Genomic DNA, 22,264 nt, shown 5'->3' with positions numbered 1-22,264 from the left:
GAAGATGAGCGTTTATGCTCCAGACACTGCCAGATGAGCAGATTCGTATTGTGGGGCTCCTAGATGAGCGGATTTGATTCGGTGGGCGGTTGCTGAGTGCTTTTGCAGTGGAGGTATCGTCATACTTTCCTGTATTTACCACTGAAGATGTTGAAACTGGTCAATATTAAAATTATTAAGGTGAAATCCAAAAGGTTTTCCTATAATGATGGCTCAAAAGAGAAGAAGTCAAATTTATTTACCTATCACCACAATAAAGAGGATATTTCAGGCAGCTGAGACACCGATCATGAAACCATTGCCGACATCGCCCACACTGCAGCATTCTCCAGAACCATTCCCCAGCGGAGCCACAATAGCAATACTTCTGCTCCGTGTTGATACGATGTTGTGAATCCCAAGTCAGTGACTCCACCTAAAATCATAAAAAGATTCCACGCATCGTGACTAAAGAGTTTCAACACAGAAAGTCCTAGATGATAGGTTACAATCTGAAGTTAAAGGGGAAAAAATACTTGAGGCAATGAATTGAATTGCAAATCCTAGAACTACCATATAAGCGCGTGTAATAGGGTGGTGCGAAAAAACTCAAGTTCCAAATTTCGTGTCGTAATAGTGCGGAAAAGTTGCGATACGTTAGTACAAGAAAAACAAAAAAAGAATTATTAAAATCGGACGTCATCTTCCGATCCCGCAAAGCACCTGAAAAAATGACAAAAATGAAAAAAATTGTTTTTTTTTTCGTTGTAAAAAAATTAAATTAAATTAATATCTTTTAACGCTGTAGCAAAAAATGATTACAAATGGCATAGGTTATTATTTATATATGCATATTTATGGCTTTTAACTGTTATTACCGATCACACAACATTGTTAAAAATGTATAAATTTTGCAATTTCGCCTATTTTTCTGAGTTTTGTAATAATTACTTGAGGATAATTTTTGAGAAGTTTTAATTAGCTCTTTAGATCAAAAATGATAATAAAACTGACCACTAGAATTGAAAGGCAAAATTACACTTTAAAAAGTCAGCATGTTAACCCTATTGAAACCGAAAGTGAAGATGTTGAGGTTTTAAATGACGCAACGCAAAGTCCAACAATCAAGGAGAAATTTGTTGACTAGGAAGATTACATGCCTAGTACATCCAAAAATATATAAATCATAATGGCAAATGAGGGTAAAATTCCAAAGTACAACTTTTCATTGTGATCAATACGGGGTGTCTCACCGTACAGCTGCTGCTATAGCATCAAGTGCACTTGTAGACATTGGAGTTATAACTGAAGAATATACTTCTAAGTTCATTGACCGATGTAGGATTAAAAGGGAAAAGAAAAATATTATAAGCGATTTACAGCAAATCCATCTTGATTTAGGTGAGCTACACGGTTGTACTTTGACGGAAGGGTAGACAAGGTCCGGGTCTGCTAAAGATATAGTGGTCTCCATACTATCTTATCTCTCTGATCAAGGAGTATCATTAGAGTTCTTAGAGTTAGTTTGCTGTGATGGCACGAGCATCAACATTAGATGGAAAGGTTGCACTATTAGAAAGCTCGTAAAACACCAATGACACCTGCTGCAGTGGGCAGTTGGGTTACTTCATTTCATTGAATTACTTTTGCCATATTTTTCAGAATTTAGATGGTGAAACAAGTGGCCAAAAATCATTTATTGGGCCAATTGGACTAATATGAATGGTTATGGAAAGCTTCCAAACTGCATTTCCAAACAATTGAATGTGAAATTCTACAAGTTGATAGATAAATTTTGAGCAAGGACCTAAGATACCTTATTGACATTAGTCAAGCAATCACAAGTGGCGACTTTCCAAATGACTTAGCAAACCGGGATACTGGACCATTTTCACATGCTAGATGGCTCGTGTGAACAGAGCAAAGGAAACCTCTCGATACATACCTGGATATTAAAAGAAAGTAGTTTTCCCTGTTATTGAACGGAACTCTAACTTTGATCACGAAGAGAATGTATTAATGGCGATGGTTTTTGATTACAGAAGGCACATTAGAGAGCTAGGGCTAAAAAGAGTATTGAAAGCCAGACAGACTTAACCAAAAGGCAAACCTTTCGTAAACTACCTCTTCCTATGAGAATAATTACTAATGAAGAAATAGCTTCTTTCATTGAATCTGGCGATAAACAAGATTGGGACATTATAACTTCCCATATCAAACGCAAGTAATGGAGCCGTGTGTGAAATTGGTAATGGAGGCATCCCTTAAGCTTTGTGGCTATCGATCCAGTGATGGATTTATTAGGGCTAATTCAAATCAAGGTCCATCATGCCAGACCTTACCACTAAATCGCAGTACAAAGTAGTTTTCAAAAGTTAAAATTTAAAAGAAGGACAAAAAATTTAAATATCGTAGAAGCAGTAACCCTCATTGGTTGGATGAATGGAGGGTGTGGGTAGAACTCAAAGTACAGCCACCTCTCCGCGGTGAGTTCTGGGTTGTTTAAATATTATTAAATCATATATAAACAAAGGAAGAGCTGCATAATCAGACATGTATTTTAGACTAAAATATTACCTTAAGTTATTATGACACAACTCTGAAAAACCGGCTAAATTGCAAAATTTATGCATTTTTAATGATCTTGTGCGATCGGTATTAACAGTTAAAAGCCATAAATATACATATATAAATAATAACCTATGCTATTTGTAATCATTATTTGCTACAGCGTTAAAAGATATTGATTTAATTTAATTTTTTACAACAAAAAAAAAAAAAAAAACATTTTTTTCATTTTTGTCATTTTTTCAGGTGCTTTGCGGGATCGGAAGATGACGTCCGATTTTAATAATTCTTTTTTTGTTTTTCTTGTACTAACGTATCGCAACTTTTCCGCACTATTACGACACGAAATTTGGAACTTGAGTTTTTTCGCACCACCCTAGCGTGTAAGAGGTGCACCTTTTTTCCCAGAAATTGCAGCCGAAAATGAGGGTGCGCCTCTTACACAAACTTCTCATCTTCCCCCCCTCCCCTTCACCGGTCGCAAGTCTAAGGGAACTGAGTGGCCTTGGTTTTCGGCGCGAGTCAGTCATATGAAACCCTAGGTCAAAACAAGCAGTAGGCAGGGGAGTTTTTCCCTTAGTGACGTATTTTTATACTGCTCCTGTTTGCTTTTCTCGTAAGCATCGTGGCGTCATGTCGGTACCCTAGAGGTTAACATGGAAAAGATCGCATGGGGGTTTTTGCTCCGGAGGGCTAGCTAAATTTACTGCCACGAGTGGGCATCCTGCGGCATTAATACTGCAAATTGTAATCGCCTATCAAACTTAGAGAAACGCGTAGTTTTGAAGGACATACCTGGTTAATAGTCAACACCTGTCTTGCCGAGTAATTTCCATTACGCTGAGGACCTGATTTTTCAAAAATCATCTTCAGACGCTAATATGAGGATTATTGCCACTGAAAATTATATTGGTGTCAAAACCTGCGGTTTAAAAAATTCGAACGATTGTGTTCATTGTTGGACTAAAAGGCAGATAGAAGAAATTGGAAATGCTTATAAGAGCGCTGAAGGAAAGGTAATGGGGAAGCAGCGTCCTCCATCTTTCGCGCAACGAGGCTATGGGCGAAGGAGAAAGGGAAAAACACGTCCGATCTTGCATGTGGCGTCATTGCCTTTAAAGCGAAGGTGCAGCAATGTGATATACGCAGTTTGCGTTGCCTGAAGTTTCCAGTCCGTCTCGTCTGTTTGAATGCGCTTATGCTACGCTTGTTTCTTCCGAAATTGTGCTGTTTGGACTATTTTGAATATTAGTAGCCTTGTTTTAACTATAAATCTTTGTATCAATCAATTAGAGCTTAAAAAACTTAAATGCTGTCAGATATATATGTCGCGTTAGGTCTCAATCTTTTTAGAACCTCGTGCGTATCATACAATTGCTGAGCTCAGCAGGTGATTCACCTAGCATTAGGCCTTCAGAAACTAGGAGAATTGAACCTGGTTGACCGAAAAATGTCAATTGGTGAGATGGGCTAGGGATGAAACACGTTTCCATAGTTCTCCTGTAACTTGATATTTTCCTATTTTCCTGTGAGGTCTCGGAAGGGAAATAAGAACGGCAGAGGCATTGGCTGATGGAGGGCCGAGTGTGGTTCTGTTAAATCTACAATGTGGTTATTCTCCTACGGTGCTGATATTGCCCCAATTGTTGTTCAATCTCTTGGGAAGGTTCATGCTATGTGCCTGTCGTGTTTTGGCTTAAAATTTTCCACGGCTGCAATTCTATTGTTCATGTTGTTCATGAGTAGGACAAGCATTGTAGAGCAACGGCATATGCAAAGAGAGGATCAGAACTCTTTCTACTCCCTCTTATGCTGCTATTACCGCTGCAGTTATCAAAATATCCTCTTTCAATCAATTAATATTGAAAGAGGAAATTTCGATAACCGTCAAAATTCCAGGCATACGTCTGCAACACCGCGCAAGAGGATAAAAAAATGCCGCTAAATGTTTTTTCTTTATAGCTTTGATGCTCAAAATAGGGATGCGCCTCTTACACACGCTTTTACTGTATTATCGACAAGATAAATTATAACTTAAAGTTGTCTTCAGTATCTGCACCAAAGTTAATGCAAAGTTTCTTCACTCACGTAAGGAAAAAATGCCTGAAAGAATTTGGAAAAAGAACTAGCATCCAAACTAATGGAGAAACTTCCACAATTCTCCATTTCAGAGCCTGCCACTTAATTCTAAAGAGTTCTTCAACAAAGATGCTCAAATGAACATATCAATTCAGCTATAATTCATGCAGTTAAGATAATATAAAGAAAAGGAGTCATTTTGTTGCCTTGTATTCAAGATTCATGAAATTTGTCGGTCTTCAGTAAAAAATTTTTCACCATACTTCTGGTCAAATCCTGATGAAATCATGGTCAAACTTTTACAGGGGATCCTGAATTCTCGCAAATTTCAATATGATTCAGGCTCGTGTTAATAAAATTCATTAGTTTCTCACACGATTTCCGGGTTTCCACTGTGTTGTTTCATGTCTGATGATGACTGTTTTTCTAGTGTTCTCAGGTCAGAAGTGGAGTTCGATGCATAATGGGCCTGGATATATACAGTGGAACCTCGTTACAGCGAGTACGGGCTATAGCGACACTCCCGCTATAACGAGAGATAGCCGATGCACCGTCAATTGACCCTACAATAAGCGTGTTAAAAAATTCGTTTTTACGAGACCCTTTTGGTGTTGGCTCTCGCCATAGCGAGGGTTTCACCGCCGGAAGACTTTCATCAAGACTCCTTAACCTCTGTAATTGCTAGCGATCTGTTAGAAATGAAGTTAATGGAGTGCTCAGTCTCAAATTTATGTGGTAAACTGTCGTTCGATAAATAAGTAGTTAATTTTGGTGAAAATATTGTGGCATTAGCATTCGCGAATGCTTAATCTTCTTTTGTTCCTCGGGCGGCAGAAAGCAGTCGGCAGCATACCCGCACGTCCGTGAGTTGCGTGAATAGAAAGCATTTGATGGCAGTCACCATGGCCAAAAAAACACCAAACACGTCTAAGCGAGAAAATAAAAATAAAGGAGTAATATGAGTGTCGAAATTAAATTTATCTTCCTATTCGCTCTGCAAAATTAAAAAAAACAAAAGCGCCCAAGGAATGCAGACGATGAAGAGTTATAAGGAGCTTTGTTCGGGTGGTTTTGCCCATTCAAATCTGCGGGAACTTCTGAGAAAGGGGCTACGCCCAAGCCTGAAGCGGAGTATTTTAGGGATAGATTGCGAATCGAGAATTTTAAGAGTGCGGAAGGTTGATTATACTAATGCGAAGCACCAAAGCGTTATCTCCCCTCACAACTCCCCTGGTGATGCCTGCGGTGTAAACCTGAAGTCGTGGAAGAGAGGACTCCGATCATAAGTATCTTTAGAAGTATTCCCCGCGTCATATAACATAGACGAAACGGAACTTTTTTTTTATATACAACTCCCCGACAAAACCCTTGCAGTATGAGGTATTACTTGCAATGATGCCTCTAAAGGTAGGTAGTGCGCCTTAGCGATGATGTAGGATGTACGAAGCAATGATACTCAGCGTGAATTGTCCGGATGGACGTATTTATTCTCCGTTGCGGATTTACAAGGGTGAACTATTCGGGTCATTGGTCGGAGTCGTACTGGCGCTCTCTTTTGTTACGTGGGTAGCCGAGCATCCCCTGGTGGCCGCTGGAAGAACTTACAGAACAACTAACTCTCGTTTGCAGTGCCGTGGTAAACTCGGTGTATCATTTCAAATACGTCGCGAGCGTAACACTCAAAAAGAAACTTTTTTTCAACAACGGTAATTTTAATCACGTCATTTTTGAAGCTTAGCAAACTTTTTACCGTAGATGATGAAGATATTACATTATCTGATAGAAAAAGTCTTCCAAGGCGAGAACGTTATACAACCTTCCACCGGTAGAAACAAATGTAATGCGTTATTTCACTTCACTGCCGCTTAACGTACAGAAACAATAAACATACACCAATGGAAACCTTTGAGGCATTAAATAACCGCGATACTGTTTTGTCAGTTAATTTTTGAATTTTCAGTGGAAAATACCAAAATAATAGAATGATCACGTAAATGAACTAATTAAGTGCATAGAAAAATGACTTCGTCGCTTGTGCATTAGCATAATGATTGACGAAACAATGCTTTCCATGATTTTTATTCAGTGCGGCGCTTATAAATGGTTTGAATAGTTAGTCGTTGTTCGAGTAAGGAAATTTAGTGATGCAAAAAACATCGCCTTTCGTCTGGATTTATGCTTACGTTTATCGGATAGATGTTTATCTGTCGCCGCACCACTCCTGTTCCTGTATATCTGTCCGCAACAGGTATATTGGCTATTATTTGCTCCACCTCCGGTAAAGCGACAATTCGCTATAGCGAGTCTTTATTAGTGCACCGTGGGGTGTCGTTATATCGAGGTTGCACTGTATATTGCAAAAGTGGTGGAACTGAAAAATGATCAATACCACCACCACTATAGAGTATACACATCAGCTCATTTTGCATTAAACTCCACTCCTGACCTGAAGATGCTGGCGAGATTGCTGGTGATACTGACATCATCAGACACGAAACCATTTAGTAGAAACCTGGCAATCATGAGAGAATCCACCACTCATGGCTGAGACCTTTGCAAGTAATTACTTAATTACCTATCAATACTAATCTCTCCTGATGGGTATAAGTGCAGCTCTTCTAGTCAAGCTCTTCAAAGGTATCTCAAAACACTAGCAAATGGTATTATCTATTACAAATATATTTATAATTAATAAGCTTATGAGCCCTCTCCAATCACTTTCCAACAGGGGTGGATATCTGGCAAAGGCTAGCAACCTCAGCCATACAGCTGGACACAGCCTTTGCAAGTAAGTGTCAAGGTACACAGCCCTCAAGGCTCGGTCACTGAAAAATGACTCGGTTGTGTCAAGGGAGGGCCCCCTCCATCATTGCATTGGTTTGCTCCTGCCTCTTTGCCTGAGTCTGTGCTCTCAACCCTCCACAGAATGTTTTTCTCTCACTGCATCATTTCTGGGAGACGATACCCTTCGTTCAAGATTCATAAATTCAGCATGTTATATTCTGGACATTAAAATAATTATTCGTGGTTGACTTACTACCTTGAGAACTTGAATGTAGTACTTAGTATTTATTTTCAACTGGTCTTCATCTTATTTAGCATGGACCAAGCGATCAGTGAACACAAACAACTTCTTTAATTAAGATGTACAAGTTGCTCTTTGTATTTTGGGTGAGTTTTGCTCAGTGCAAGACAGGGGTGGGAGTTCATATGTTCTAAGAAGAGGAGCCATAGATAGATATCCGCTCAAGCATTTGTATGCGACGATTGTGTAAACCACGCATCACACTTTAATCCCAAAACTAGCAGTGTGATCCATCAGTAAGCTTTATTTGGGCAATTTCAAGAAATATAGGTGGGGAATAATGTACGATGTTGGATAGGAGGGGAGTAGAGCAGGGGTTGAAACACGAAAAGGGGGAGGAAGTCGGTTGCATGGAAAAGTTAACACTGCCTTATATTTTGGGAAAAACAACATAAAGCTGAGATTAGGAAATGGGAAAGACAATTTTGTACGCTCAGGGTTATTTATCAAGGTTGATATAAACACAGGATTGTTAATATCCTCATGTTTAGAGTAGGGGAATTTTTTCCATTAGTCATTCACTAGAATTTCATCAATTTTCACCCGATTTTTAAATAAGCATTGAATAATAAATATCTCGTAAATTTTTGCAAAATTGGTCTTATTCATATCATTGTTGATGTACATGAAAATTTCTAATTTTGTCTTAAAACTTAACACTTTTCTTCTTCTTCAAATGCCCTCCCATTGTGATCAATATCAGAAGAATGTCTATATGATTACACACTTATTACACGGTAAAACAGACCTAGATACAGAAGAAAACTGCCGGAGACTGAAAAAATAGGAAGGGTTGACGGCTGAGTTGGGGAGGTACAGCTAGTGACAGGGGGTGGGAATTCGCATGCTCTTCTAGTCTAAGAAGACGAGTTCCTGAGCAAATGATAATTTCTCTTCTAGCCTTTGGGGGCAAAAAGAGATTGAATATTGTTACAGCTTTCAGCATCTTAAAATGACTGTGACATTGTTTGATTACAACTAGTGATGGGTCGGTTCGATTCCTCGATTCTTCGATTCCTCGATTCTCGGCCAAGAACCGGAATCGAAAACGAGTACTTGCCAAGGTGAAAAATCGATTCCGATTCCAGTAGTACTTCAAACCACAAAATATACGACCACGTTTCCAAAATTCATTTGAATTTTCGCGCATTTTTTGTAATCATGATAATAAAACACATATCTTCCTGGGATGTGCGAGTACTCGAAAATTCAAGTCGAGTCGAGTAGTTGGTACTCGACTCGAGCGTTTCGAGTAGCATTACGAATGTCGAGTCGAGTAGTTAAGGTTATGAGCTTTCGAGTATAGTAGGCCTAGCGATCTGCCGTCAGGAAGTGCTATCATGAAACTCGTGTTATAATGCAGTTTTTTAAGCCGATAAGTCATCCTAATGCCTTGGCCTGATAGTTTCAGCTTGCCGAATACACTAGTTGTAGACATGGGCGCCGAATACCTTTACGGCAGCCGCGGCGGCCGATCGTCTTCCTACCTGGCGCGCACTGGTACGAAATCGGAAAAAGCTGGAATAAAGTCCAAAATGACCTTTTTGGGGATAGAGACTTGAAACTTAGCGTAAATACTCATAAATTATTACCAGATATAGATTTATATGCCGTTTGACATAAATACGACCCTTTAGTGAGATACAGTGGCCCAAACATGACCAATTTTTCAATGCCACGCGACATATCGTTTTTCCTCAAAAAATCTTTGAATTTATCCAGGTGGTTTTGCGTTGGATGAGTTTAATGGGATAAAAAAACGCAATATTCCTTTGACATGGTGCTTTTCTTGTATTTTCAATGACTTTTGAAGATTTTGGCTCTCATCTGTCTGGTTTTACAACGCAAAATGGCCGACCCGTTTTTCACGTGAAATTTGACATAAAGTAGACATTATCTTTCGTTTACGAAAAATATAACTCGGAAAATTTGAACCACAATATAAAGTAGAGATTTCTAAAGATTACTAAGTAGAAATCTTGAAAAGAAAGTTTGCGACGAAGGAAATAAGAGCGATTTTTCAATCGCGCGTCAAGGCTGACCTACACGCCGCGGACCTCTGAGGCTCGGTAACTGAGGCCGATTTTTCAAGTTTTTTAAAACATTAGTCTTGAAAATCGTCATGTAAAGCATGGATAATCATCTTAATTGACTTAAAACACTAAAATGAGGATGTAAAAAGGATTATGTATAGATCGACTTGGCCATTTAGCGCATTACTCGAAAGAAAATACTAAGGATTGGATATTTTTCGGAACCATCCCACGCATAAGAAATATGGCTCGGGTATTGAAGTAAAGTGAAGAAATTAAGTCACCATGCTTAAGAGAGAGAAAAATGAACAGTTTCCACGAAAGGCAACAACTGATACCCTTTTTCCCTTTCCACCTTCGCTGAGGTGAGTCGCGCGGAATTGTAGTATGCATTGCTGTATTGCCTGGTTCAGAAATTATCATACTCGACTTGATACTTGCGAGTAATTTTCAACTCGACTCGAGATCAAAAAGTGCTACTTGGAAATCCCTTTTATATTCCAAAGGAGCAAATGCAGACTAGGGAGCCTGTGACAGGTATATAGTATCTTGCAAGATACAGTGATGCATTTGGAAAGTACCCAAAGTCACCATAGAAAACACTGTTGAAGCTGAAGTGGAAGCTTATTTATCATAGATGAATGCACCACCAAATTCCTTCCCTGGGAAATACCGAAAGACTTATATCTCCTACCCAAGGCTGAAAGTATTAGCGAAGAGGTTTCTTGCCATACCGCCATCCACTGTGTTCAGCGAAAGACATTTAGTTCTGCAGGAAAAGTATGTGATGTAAAATGCAACAGGCTTTATCCTTGGATATCCTAGGATATCCTAGAAAGCAAAGCATCTTAACTCTGTCAGCTGACAGAGTGAAGATGCTTTGCTTTCTGAGCAAAAATTTAAAGTCTGTAAAAGGAGACTAAATTTGTGAGACATTATTGATAATGATAAGATATTATCAATAAAAGATAGATATTAAAGGAGATACTTTTATTTTAAATTTAAACATGAGTGCTAATACTCTAAAGTAATACCTATCATGTAACATCACTTTTCAGGTACCTATATTCTGTTTTGAAATTTAGCTATTATATTTTAATTACATAGTGATGATATGAAAGATGCTTTTGTTTGACTGACTCTTTCACAGAGTAATATTTTAAAAAGTGGTTTTCTTGTTGCCTGGAATTAAGTGATATTTTTCTTGGAGCCTATGGCATCAGAATCGATGGAATCGGTATCGGTAGAATCGGAATCGAAATGTCAGAATCGGAATCGGGATCGGAATCGATAAAATTTTGGAATCGACCCATCACTAATTACAACCCAAAAGAAGTAGAAAATATGTCTTCCCGCAAGTCCAATTTCCTTATAAGCTGGAGTCATTTCCCTATCCCTTCATTAAAAGTGGGAATTTTTACATGGCAAAGAGGACATTCATGATGGGCAATGGATTTCACTTCATTACAAGTGGGTTTGTTATGAATGGGATTCAATGCATCGTCATATTTGACAAAGTAAACCTGAAAAATGGGCCTAAAATGTTCGAAAACACTAAATACAGGTATAAAAAAACCAGCGTTCCATTGTATATATTAAGATAGATGGAATAGCATAACACAACATCATAAGAAAATACCAGTAAGGCTAACAAGATACATTTACTCACATCATATGACAATCCAATTACTCCAGGTTCTTTGTTAATGGTAGGAGTAACTGTCTCCACTGGTGCAGTGGCTACGACACCCTCTTTCCGCACAGCATGGGTGCCAATACCAATATCCACAGTGCTATTACGATGCGGACGTCGTCCATTTTCAACACAACGACTGCACGTCCAATGGGAATCAATTTCAGCTAAGTTGATATTTGGCTGGAATAAAATGAGAATGACAACAATTAGTGTACAGGAGACGCACAAATAGGCACAGAGAGTCACAGTTGGCTCCACATAAATATTGAAATGAAATACGTTTAGTGACACAAACATAAGAAGCATAGCATTAAGTTCTCTTATTATGAAATTACAGGTACAAAACATACCTTCTTTCATCAATGAAATCAATCATTCATCATCACTTATGCATTATTGTTAACTAAAGTACACTTACGATTCCCAGTACCAACTACATACTTAGCATGAACAATAACCACATTGCCTTGCATGTCGTATTAGACAAGAAACCATAATTGTGTGTCTTAGCAACATTTAAGAACTTTTTCTAATAGCAAACATGAATTGCTACACAGTCCATAATAAACCACAATGGATAATTATCCATAGGTCCAAATACCCTAGCCATACCAAGTTTTAACTGGTGACTGCCACCCAGAACACTCACAACATCAGTGTTGGCCTTAACCCCTTCCACTTCAATTTATTTTAACTGAATATCGTGCTCCTATTCTCTATTCATTTTTTCTGTGGTTCTTTTTAAATGGAATCATAGGTAATGAAATGATACTTTGTAGTTCATAATCAACATAGAACAGAGAAGTAAAAAGTGATTACCATTTCATATTGTAAAGTATGTAGTTAAATACATAGAGAACACAGCCATTTATACTCATATAAAATCATTTTATTAGTTCCACTTCATCATATTTCATGAAATATGAGTTCTTTAATTACATTATACATTTTCGTCTGAAGATTTTCACAGCTTCTTTTATCTATGTTGGTGGTGGTTCTCGGGTATTGCTGAGGTTTCACTCCTCCTACTGGGAGCGTTATAATGACCAACGGCTATCGCCTAAAATTCAAAATCGGGTCAACAATGGGTAACGAAAAACATATATAAGCTCGGGACGAGAATAAATTCCTTCCATTCTCTTGATAACGCTCCCAGTAGGAGGAGTGAAACGTTGAGTGAAAATGTTATCTACAAAGCAATACCCGAGAACCACCACCAACATACATTATACATGTTTTAAGCTTGCTAAACTATGAAAATATTTATCTTGTTCCCCAAAATAGTGCTAAAATTATGAAAAGCCGATGACAAGCTACACTCATCATTGCACGATTTGGCATTGGAAATTCATGATGAGCTAGACTCCTTAAGGGGGTTACGTGAAAATTGCAGCGAAAAAGAGGACTCCTTATCACCAAAGAATTAGAAGGTACTTACCCTATGACAGTTCTGGTGATATCCTCGACCACAGTGATCACAGACCAGGATGGTATCAAATGCTTTAGCATTAGATTTTTTGCACACCACACACAGCAATTCATGCTCACTTTGAGAGGCTAATTTGGCTAAATCTTTGAGAGAAGACCATCTTTGAGTATTGTCACCAAATTTTACCAGACACCTATCACTAGCTGCATCCACCTGAAAAAGAAAGAGTAACACTTTCACACCCACCTTCTTACAAGTTCACAATTATAATGGTGCTTTCCATAAAAAGGTACATCTTTCCTATTAAATCTAATCCAAGATAAATGCCACTGAAAACTTACACGGACAACAGCAGCCATTATAAGCATAATGCAATTCCCTTCGGCACGTAAAGCTTTTTTGAGGGCAGAATATAGCAAAACCTTTTGAGTTAGCCAAATGTGGCCACTTTGTAAGCACTCAAACATATGACAGGAAGGCAATATGAAGGACAGGGGCTACTCACTATGTAGGCAAGTCAACTGAATAAGTACCAAGATTTATTAAAGGTCAATGCTGCTGAGTGTGTGCTATTTCAGAGAATTTACAGATAGATTTAAAAAAATGGAAGTGGCAAAACAGAGATGGGGTACAAACATTATACACGAGAAACATCTCATTATCTAGAAAACTTTACCAGAGAAAGAAATAATTGGCCTCATTTAGTCACTCATTCATCCCGGAATATTTTTAGTGTGCATTCCTCAAAAACAGATGGCGTTGTCTGTCATATGAAATGCAGTCTTTCAGAGATGCTGAGCTGAATATGGTAAAGTATCAAGACTATCATTTACAAAACAATTTTGAGAAAAATTATAAATGCCCAGATAGACTTCACAATATCTATGATCAATTTTTTTTAATAGTCACTAAAATATGGTGTAATCATGACCTAAGTGGATAAATAAATCCTTTTTTCTGTAACTGTTTCATTGAAATCTTTAAGGACTCAAGAAATTCCAAAAAAAAAATGAGAAAAAGTTCCCCTTAAACCAATGAAATTCGCTCTCATCCTCAGTGTCAGAATCAAACTATTTTATAAAATATGGTAGCTCCTATTACTTCTGCTATAATATAATTGGTTAGTTTCCCTCCAAATAGCCCTCATCTAAACATCACAAAAATGTGCTCATTCCATGGCATTTGGCTGTCCTTCATTAGCACTCGCAAACATATGCTTAAGCTACTGAACTGACTTTTGATTCCCAAGAAGAAAACCTCACTCATTTGCACAGGATAAATCATGCTTTTAAAAGCAGGTGGAGAGAAGTAAAGCATAAACCAATTCGAGACGGTGGAGTTCTCGCCTTAGCATGACTGCTGTACTGAGTCCCAAGAGACTCTTCCATCTCCTCCGTATGGAGCATTTTTGCAGGACATTCGTTTAGAAGGGTATCGATGATAATCACACACTCTGAGCAACAACCTTTTTCGACCCTTCCTAGAGGGGATTCTGAATTATCTCGGAATCAAGAGGGTAGTTGGACTCCCTCCCTACCTGCGGTATTGTTTCGCAGTCAATGATGCTTCGTTCATATGAATTAGCTACATGGATAATTGTTGCTTGATTGTACATTGCAGACTTTGAATTGAATACCTCATTTTATTCTGAGAATAGCCAAATTTTGAATGAAGCTCCACCATCAATATTGACACATTTAATGCAGCAACAATATCCATGTTGATGTCTATACTGTAATCGAGATATAAGTTAATACTAATCGTAGAATTTTGTTTAAAAATTGAAAACGATGCTCAAAAGACAAAGAATTCAATTCTTAATTTATATTTTTTGAGAAAGGAACACACATTTATTTTGTAAACTGACTGAATGAACAACTGAATGACTGCAGTCCCTTACCACAAAGAGGGGTAATATAAGATAATGGGCCTGGGTACCTACTCCTGGATTTCAAGGGTACGGCCTAAGTCCTGCTTTGTTGGGTCCCAAAACTAAGACTTAGCTAACCCATGACCGTCATAAAAGGAAACGTATATTTTCGGCATTTGATTGCTTGCATAGAAAAATCTCAGATGAAAATTTACGGCTTTCGCCTCCCGGGTCAAGAAATTTCCTGCCGCATACTTTCATCATTAGTAGGGAAAGGGCTAATAAGCCAAGGAGTAATGAATCCTAGTTACTATTGTGAGCCACACTAGCTTTCACAAAGACAAAGTGACTGCAGCATTCTGAGCGAGTACCATAATATGTACTACCAAGAAAGAGATAAGCAGTGGAATACCAACTTTAAAGTGACATTTATGATTTGTGCAACTGAGAGGACACTATGCAGGTATCATCATTCATCTATTTCAGAAGTAAGATCATAACAGCACGATGAAGTACAACCATTACGCCTGCTTTCAATGGAAGGCTTGAATGCATCAAAGCTTACTTAAAGATTTATTTTAAAAAAGGGGCGAGTCTAAAAAATCAATACGACAATCAAATGGGAGGCTAGAAATAGAGGATTTGAAGAACTCTAATGAATAAGGACATTTAGAATACACAAAACAGATTCTTTCTAAGCTTGCATCACAGGATCATATAGGTTCAGGGACAGTTGAAACTGCAGCTAAAATGATGGCACTTGGACTTGATTTCTTCAAATAAAAACGCCAATTTTATGCTCCATATCCTTTTTTTTTCCAGAGTTAGTGAACATGACATTTTCTATCCCTAATTACAAACATGACATTCCTGATGATAAGCAGTTTATCCCAACGAGCTTGTACAAAGCTTGTGGCAGCTAACTTGTATAGATGCCACAATAAAGTGAAAATAATAAACATAAGACTCCCAGTCGTTGAAAAGCTGACAAGCTTCTGTCCAGGCAAAGATTTCTATCATTAATTTCAATGAACTAGCAACTCATCGTTCTCAGGGCTATTAGATACTAGGTATTGACTTTGAGCTACATACCACAGACCTGGTACATATTTGCAAATCAAATTTCCAATGGGGACAGCAGTAGCATCAGCAGAGAGTTGATTGGGTGCAAACAGCCATACGTATCACATGAGGGTGACTGGTGTTTTTTGCTTGATATTGAGTGATGAGTCTTTCAGCCCTTCAAACACACTGAAGTTGGCCACAAGACTTTGACTACAGGCATGAAATCACTCAATTACATGTAATTAATTACGAGCGGTATAAGTATTGGCTCATCTGCAGGAGTATCCATTAACAGGTATGTGCTCAGGTCAGGTAAATAAAATGAAAAACCTAATGAGGTTAAATTTTTGATGGTTTCAGGAAAAAGGGATGTCAGCTTCAATGCACATCACCTCACAGCTTCAATGATACCTATACCTCATGAAACATTATTTGTAAGGCCTTGCATACACGTTCCCTCCCGGCCTAAAGGCTCAGCCTTGAGGCCGGGACGGAAAGTGTATAGTAGGGCGGTTGGGCTGCAACAGTGCTGAGATAACAGGCGTTGTCATGGATCAGAACACTTCCAGAAGTCAACATAACTAGGGATGAGTAAATTCCACTTTTTTTTCGATTCCAATTCCTTCTAATAGGTGGGATATTGATTTATCTGTCGCCTTGCTGTCATTAAAATTTAAGAATTGAATAGAATAACAATAGCCACGGTGGCTACATTGCAGTTTGGCAGCGGTGGCTAAACAATAATGTAGCGTTCATTGCATCCATACATACCAGAGCAGCCTGGCAGGTGCACGGTGGCGGTCGAACACAACCTGTCGAGTCCATCCGGAGGCCGCAGTGGCTTATGCCCAGAAAGTATCAACTTTCTCAAGGGTTGCATTGATGAAACTGGGCTACACAAACGCGAAAGTGTCTAAATTTTTATTATTGACGCAGACGCATGTTAGTCTATGAAAAAAAGTTACATAAAAAAAAACCCGCTCTCTGCGCGTATTCATAAGAAACTTTTTTTCACAGGAAAACTTGCTCTCTGCACGTTTTTATTATCATCAGACTTCAAATATCATTCGAAAATAAAAAATATATATTTCAATCTATAATACGTTAAAATTGGTGGTCCAGATGAATTCTCCGATGGTGGTTCATAATCACAATTTGATTTGCTGTGACCAGCAGTTAATAAAAGAACGAAAAATGCATTCATTGCTTCCCGATCCTGAGGTTTCCAATTTTTTTTCTCTGAGAGTTGCTCATGAACACGCGCGCTCATTTCAGATTTCAGGGTTTGTCGGTTTGTCGCTCTTGCTAACATTTTCATGTTCCCGAGGCCGCTTCGGTATGTTAGTCGCAGCACCCACGTGCCAGTAGTATCCTCTGTGCGGGCAAGGCTGACACAGCGGCCGCTTAGGTGGGTGGCAGCCTTTATGCCCCAAGCTTATAGGCTATGCTCAAAACATGGAATCGGAATTGACTTTAGGCGATCGATACTCAATTCCGTGCCCGAGAATCGTTGGAATCTAGAATCGACATTTGGAATCGAATCATCCCTAGCTGAAACCATTTGGTGAGTTTTCTGGCTGTTGCTCTGCAGTGCACACTTGGCGGGAGAATTAATTGAGTGTAGTTAATGAGATTGCTACTAACCTTAAACTAACAACTTATGGTCAAAATGACTCGAGCATGTAGTGCGGAGAGTGCACAGTTGACCTATTATGTAGTGTAGTACCTGCATGGCGCTTGTATGGTGTTTTTGCTGAGCGATAAGATGTTGAAAAAAAAACAGCCCTCATATTTGGTATGGCACAGCCACAAATATCACATGTTTTCACTTTCGTTCTTAAATTTGGCGTATCTCAATATCTCAGCACATAAATACATCTTCAGTCAATACTCTGTGTCAAATACTTTTGGTATTTCATACATGCCAGGGAGTTTGACACCAATAGGGCCTTTGGTATAAACTGACTCCTGATTTTTGTTGGTTGAGCATGAATAGGACTGATTCATTGTTTCTTTAATATTAAGTATTTCTTGTCTGATTGGAAAGAGACAAAAGGTAGTTTATGGCTTCGGAAATAAGTTGGTTCTATCCCTTCTTGTCTATGGATTGACTTAAGTGGCTTTTTATGAATTCTGTATGTGAAAATGAAGAACTCAACAGCAAATATGATCCTATCACTGCAAATAGGGTTGTTCAAGCCTATCAGAACGGTCTAAAAAAACGAATGTATATCTATTCTGATGTAATTTCATTTCGATTGGGATGAATGACAGATGCGTTGAAAAAGTAGTGATGGAATTATTAGCAATCAAAATTCGAACAATTTTAAACGCAGCCAAAAACGGTCGGCCATCTTGAAATAGAGGTGATGACGACACAAGCCTGTACGGCTGGCCTGTGCCCTCGATCGCTCGATGCCAAGCTGAGTACTCTGCATGCCGACTGGATATTTGCCAAGGTTATTCCTTATTTTGAAATGGCCTATGTTGTGCATGAAGCTTCCGGATGGATCAAGGCGACATGAAATCCATTCTTCAAGTTAGGCAGGCAACGTATGTAGCGTTGACAGGAATTGAAAGTTTTGTATAGCTGCATTTGCTAGGAAACTACGTGCAGTGAACTTTCATTGTGCCTCTAGTGCAAGTGAACACAATTTGTGCCCTTAATGTACCCCTAAGTGAATGATTGCATATAGACGATGAAGTAAAGAGTGAAGTGAGTTGTGAATGTAACTGCTTCGACGAAATTATTTATTTCTTCCATGCTAGTTCAATCAACCCTATACATTTCGATCTAAGGTATCTAACCTTAGATCGAACCTGTTCGCTTCTAAGTTCCGTTTGATTTTATTACCTATTCATTTTGAGCATTCACGAGTGTTTACATTTCACGAATTTCGTTGCGCTGTTGTTTGTTTTTGTTTTGGTCATATTTTGGTTACGGTAAGAGTAATAGTGAAATTCGAAGTTTTTTGATGTTACAATAACCGGTTTAGCAATTTGTTTCAGCCTATTCATTTCATTGTCCTCGAAATGTCAATGTGAAATAACGTAAACTGATTCTAAGTCGGTAGTGATGAGTGAGAAGTGAGGTGTGGAGAGTCTTTCGAACTTCAAGGAGTGCAAATTCTTTTAGCGTGTGCAGGGTGATTGGAAAACCGATCATCATGTTTTATTAGTGTTTTATATTTATTGTGAGTCAAGTTTTTCATTGAATCAGTTGATTCGGAATATACTGATTATACGTATCAAAAAGACAGCTCGTGAAATGTGTGCGTTGTAGTGCTATTTGTGATATGATGAGCAATAAATATGTACAAGTAAGGGTAATTTTGCTTATTATTACTCTTATTAAAGGATAAATTTGGATTTTCTTTAAACACTGATCTGGCGGCAGACGCTGGAGATCTTGAAAAAAAGTGGAATAACCCTGCTGAGCCACTTAAACAACACTGCAGTAGGGCATCTACAGGCTTGTGACGTCACACATCAATTCAAGATGGAAGTAGGGCTTTTTGGCGTAACGTAAAATTTGTCACTGTTTAAAGCCTTCTCTAAACATGTACAGTGAAGAAAATAGCATAATATTATTGTCATTGCTCCTTCTGAAGCACGATCTTTCGATTTCTTAAATAAAAAAAATATGGTGAACAACCCTATTGTAGTTGACAAGATATCATATGAATGAAAAATTATCATTATAAACAGGGTTTTGACGTAATACCACTAGGGAAAGACAGGATGACACTTTCCAGCAGAGCAATCACATAACTGCTAGGGAGCACCTTGAAACTGCACTCCACGTGGCCATGTAACAAAAGGCACAGTCCTCAACAGTAGTGAACTCAGTGAACCCAAGGTATGAGAATTGTAATGGTGCTAACCTATTCCCCTATGTTTGTAAGAGATATGACCCAGCCATTCTCTGAACAACTCTTTCTATACATTGCGAGAAAGGAATAATGGTCAAATTATTGAGTCACTGATGCAGATGAATAGTTCCAGTAAATGAGAAAGTTGAATTTAAAAAAATGACAACTTGAATAATAATGTAACTCAAAGTCTTGACCACATAACAGGGTATCACTCAAGTGTGGATGAGGAGTAAGAAAAATGATCAGCATTGGTATTTACTAGAGATGGGTCGAATAGCAGATTTCTCGAATTCGAATATTAAATCATTGCTCGAATATTCGAATACCTCGAATTTCGAATACCTCGAATTTCGAATACCTCGAATACTAAATGATGAATGCTGGAATGTTTGACTCGGTTGCCTATGCAGCAGGCAACACAAGATTTTGGGGAGTAATTTTGATTTACTAATCTCTAATGATTTTAATTTGATGCTAAGTCTCCGTCGTATTTTGACATTTATTTCTTTGCGTAAAATGCTTAAATAAACTCAGAAATACGTCGTGTTTGGTCTTATTCTTTTTGAAATTACGCGCACATTACTAATATTTCAATTCAATAAAGGTGTAACATCAATTGACGAAAGTCATTCTTAGACACCTTTTGTGCTAATAGATGACTCATGCAGCGGTTGACCTCCACAGAAATGGAGAACTTCGAAGCTGGTAGGAAAAAAAAGGTCAGTGGGGGAGAAAAGGGAGGGCCGGAAACACGTTTCTATTGTTCTCGTGTAACCCGGTATTTTTTCGAAGCTAAGGTCTTCGTAATATGATCCCTGCGCGAACTGTGACCTTTTTTTTATTTCGAAGAAGAGGAAATCCTCAGAGGGGGGGGCTACTGCTGAATGGAGAGTGATACCGGTTCTTGGGAAATGCGCTAATTTAAGTATCCCACGGTACTCACACAGCAGTTGACCTCCAGAAATGGGGAACTTCGAAGCAGGTAGCCACAAAAAGGTCAGTGGGTGAGAAAAAGGGGGAGGGCGTGAAACACGTTTTTATTGTTCTCGTAACTCGATATTTTTTTCGAAGCAGGGGTCTTCGTAATGTGATCCCTGCGCGAGCTGGGACCTTTTGTTTGATTTCGGAGAAGAGGAAAGCGTCAGAGTGGGTGAGGCAAGTGCTGAATGGAGGGGGATAGCGGATCGTGGGAAATGCCCTAAGGTTGCTATCCCACGGCACTGAGGTTCTCCTGGTGGGGGGAATCGGGGATTTTCTGATTTTTTCACCCGACCATTTTCGGTTCCCCTCGTCGAACTCTTTTCACCGCTAAAATCCACGAATTTGATGTAATTCGTCAACTTGCATAAAACGGCGCTGCGAGCACTAAATGACTACTGTTCTCTACATTTTTCCGAGTCAACTACCAACGACGTGCGTGCGACAGTGTATGACGCGAAATTCAAAGTATTTGAGGTATTCGAGGCGGTACTTTTCGCATAACTATTCGAAACCTCGAATATCGAATACTTTCTAATATTCGAGGTATTCGAGTATTCGCGGATACTATTCGCACATCTCTAGTATTTACCACAAAACGAGTTACGTATTCACTGCTGTGAACTCATGCCTGTAGGGAGTTTCTCAAATCTGGGTCTCAAACTTTGAAGATAGTCTATCAGATGCTGTCCACGAATCACTCCTGGTATGGGTTTTTATGACAAATAGTTTCAATAAAATTGTTTTCAAAATTTAAATATGTAATGATATCTCTTCAGAACTTCAATGGTACAAATTTGCTCTAGTACATTTGATTCAGCGGATGATTCCTGGGTGGCTATGCTTGAGTCTGTTCGTAATTTCTCGCATGCGACTGAACCCACATTACCGATCTCACACTACAAGTGTTTGAGGCAGAATTTGGTATGCCCGAAGCATCTCCAAAGAGTGGTGAGCAAGAGAGAAATGATACGTTTGTGGAAACTTGTCAACAGGGTGCGGGTGAGGGGAGGTTCTTGTTTCAAGATGTGGCAATGCCAGAAGGGCAATGGTAGGGTAACGCTTCCGGACAGCATGCACCCAATCATCGCCTACCTATCTGTATGCATCTATTTTTTTCCAGAAATACAACTATGTTGCTAATGACACTCTACGACCATTTATCCCTACATGGCACAAAGAATGCCACGAAGGACTATGCCATACAACTCAATTCATGCAGAGTAAAAAACCGTGGAAGGAAAAGGGGTAGATTAGAGCATAACCTATTTATACAGTGTCTTATTTTGAGATGATATTCCATAGCATTCTCCTTATAGGATATGATTGTTGTTCTTTGTGCTTCTGAATATTATGTTTGTATGCCTGATGACAATTTTTAAAATGAAAGCAATTATTTTCATTAGTTTCAAGTATATCAGTTTGTTTCAAAATAAATTTCCATTGCTGTTTATTGATTTAATGGTTTATTGATCGGTTAATATGTGCTATCATATGTCTGTTCCGTATGTTCTCTGCAATAAATCTGTCCATACCTAGTAGGTGTTCGTTGTGATTCTATTGAATTATTCTATAAAATATTCTTGCAATTAAAAAAACACAGCATT

General features: G+C 38.6%; 1 protein-coding gene across 1 annotated transcript in view; it reads right to left on the bottom strand.

Annotated features, from left to right (window-relative positions):
* The window catches only part of LOC124164971, a 46,002-nt gene that overhangs the window by 19,096 nt on the left and 4,642 nt on the right, over positions 1-22,264 (bottom strand). The window contains exons 4-6 of the mRNA XM_046542210.1: positions 12,879-13,082; positions 11,414-11,620; positions 243-415 (exon numbers count right to left, since the gene is read on the bottom strand). Of these exons, the coding sequence (XP_046398166.1) occupies positions 243-415; positions 11,414-11,620; positions 12,879-13,082 (584 nt within the window). The remainder of the gene's footprint in view (positions 1-242; positions 416-11,413; positions 11,621-12,878; positions 13,083-22,264) is intronic.

Source organism: Ischnura elegans, chromosome 9 (assembly GCF_921293095.1).
Source record: "Ischnura elegans chromosome 9, ioIscEleg1.1, whole genome shotgun sequence".
Classification (NCBI taxonomy): Eukaryota; Metazoa; Arthropoda; class Insecta; order Odonata; family Coenagrionidae; genus Ischnura; species Ischnura elegans.
Note: the sequence above shows the minus strand (reverse complement) of the source record. Positions and strands in the feature narration are given on the sequence as shown.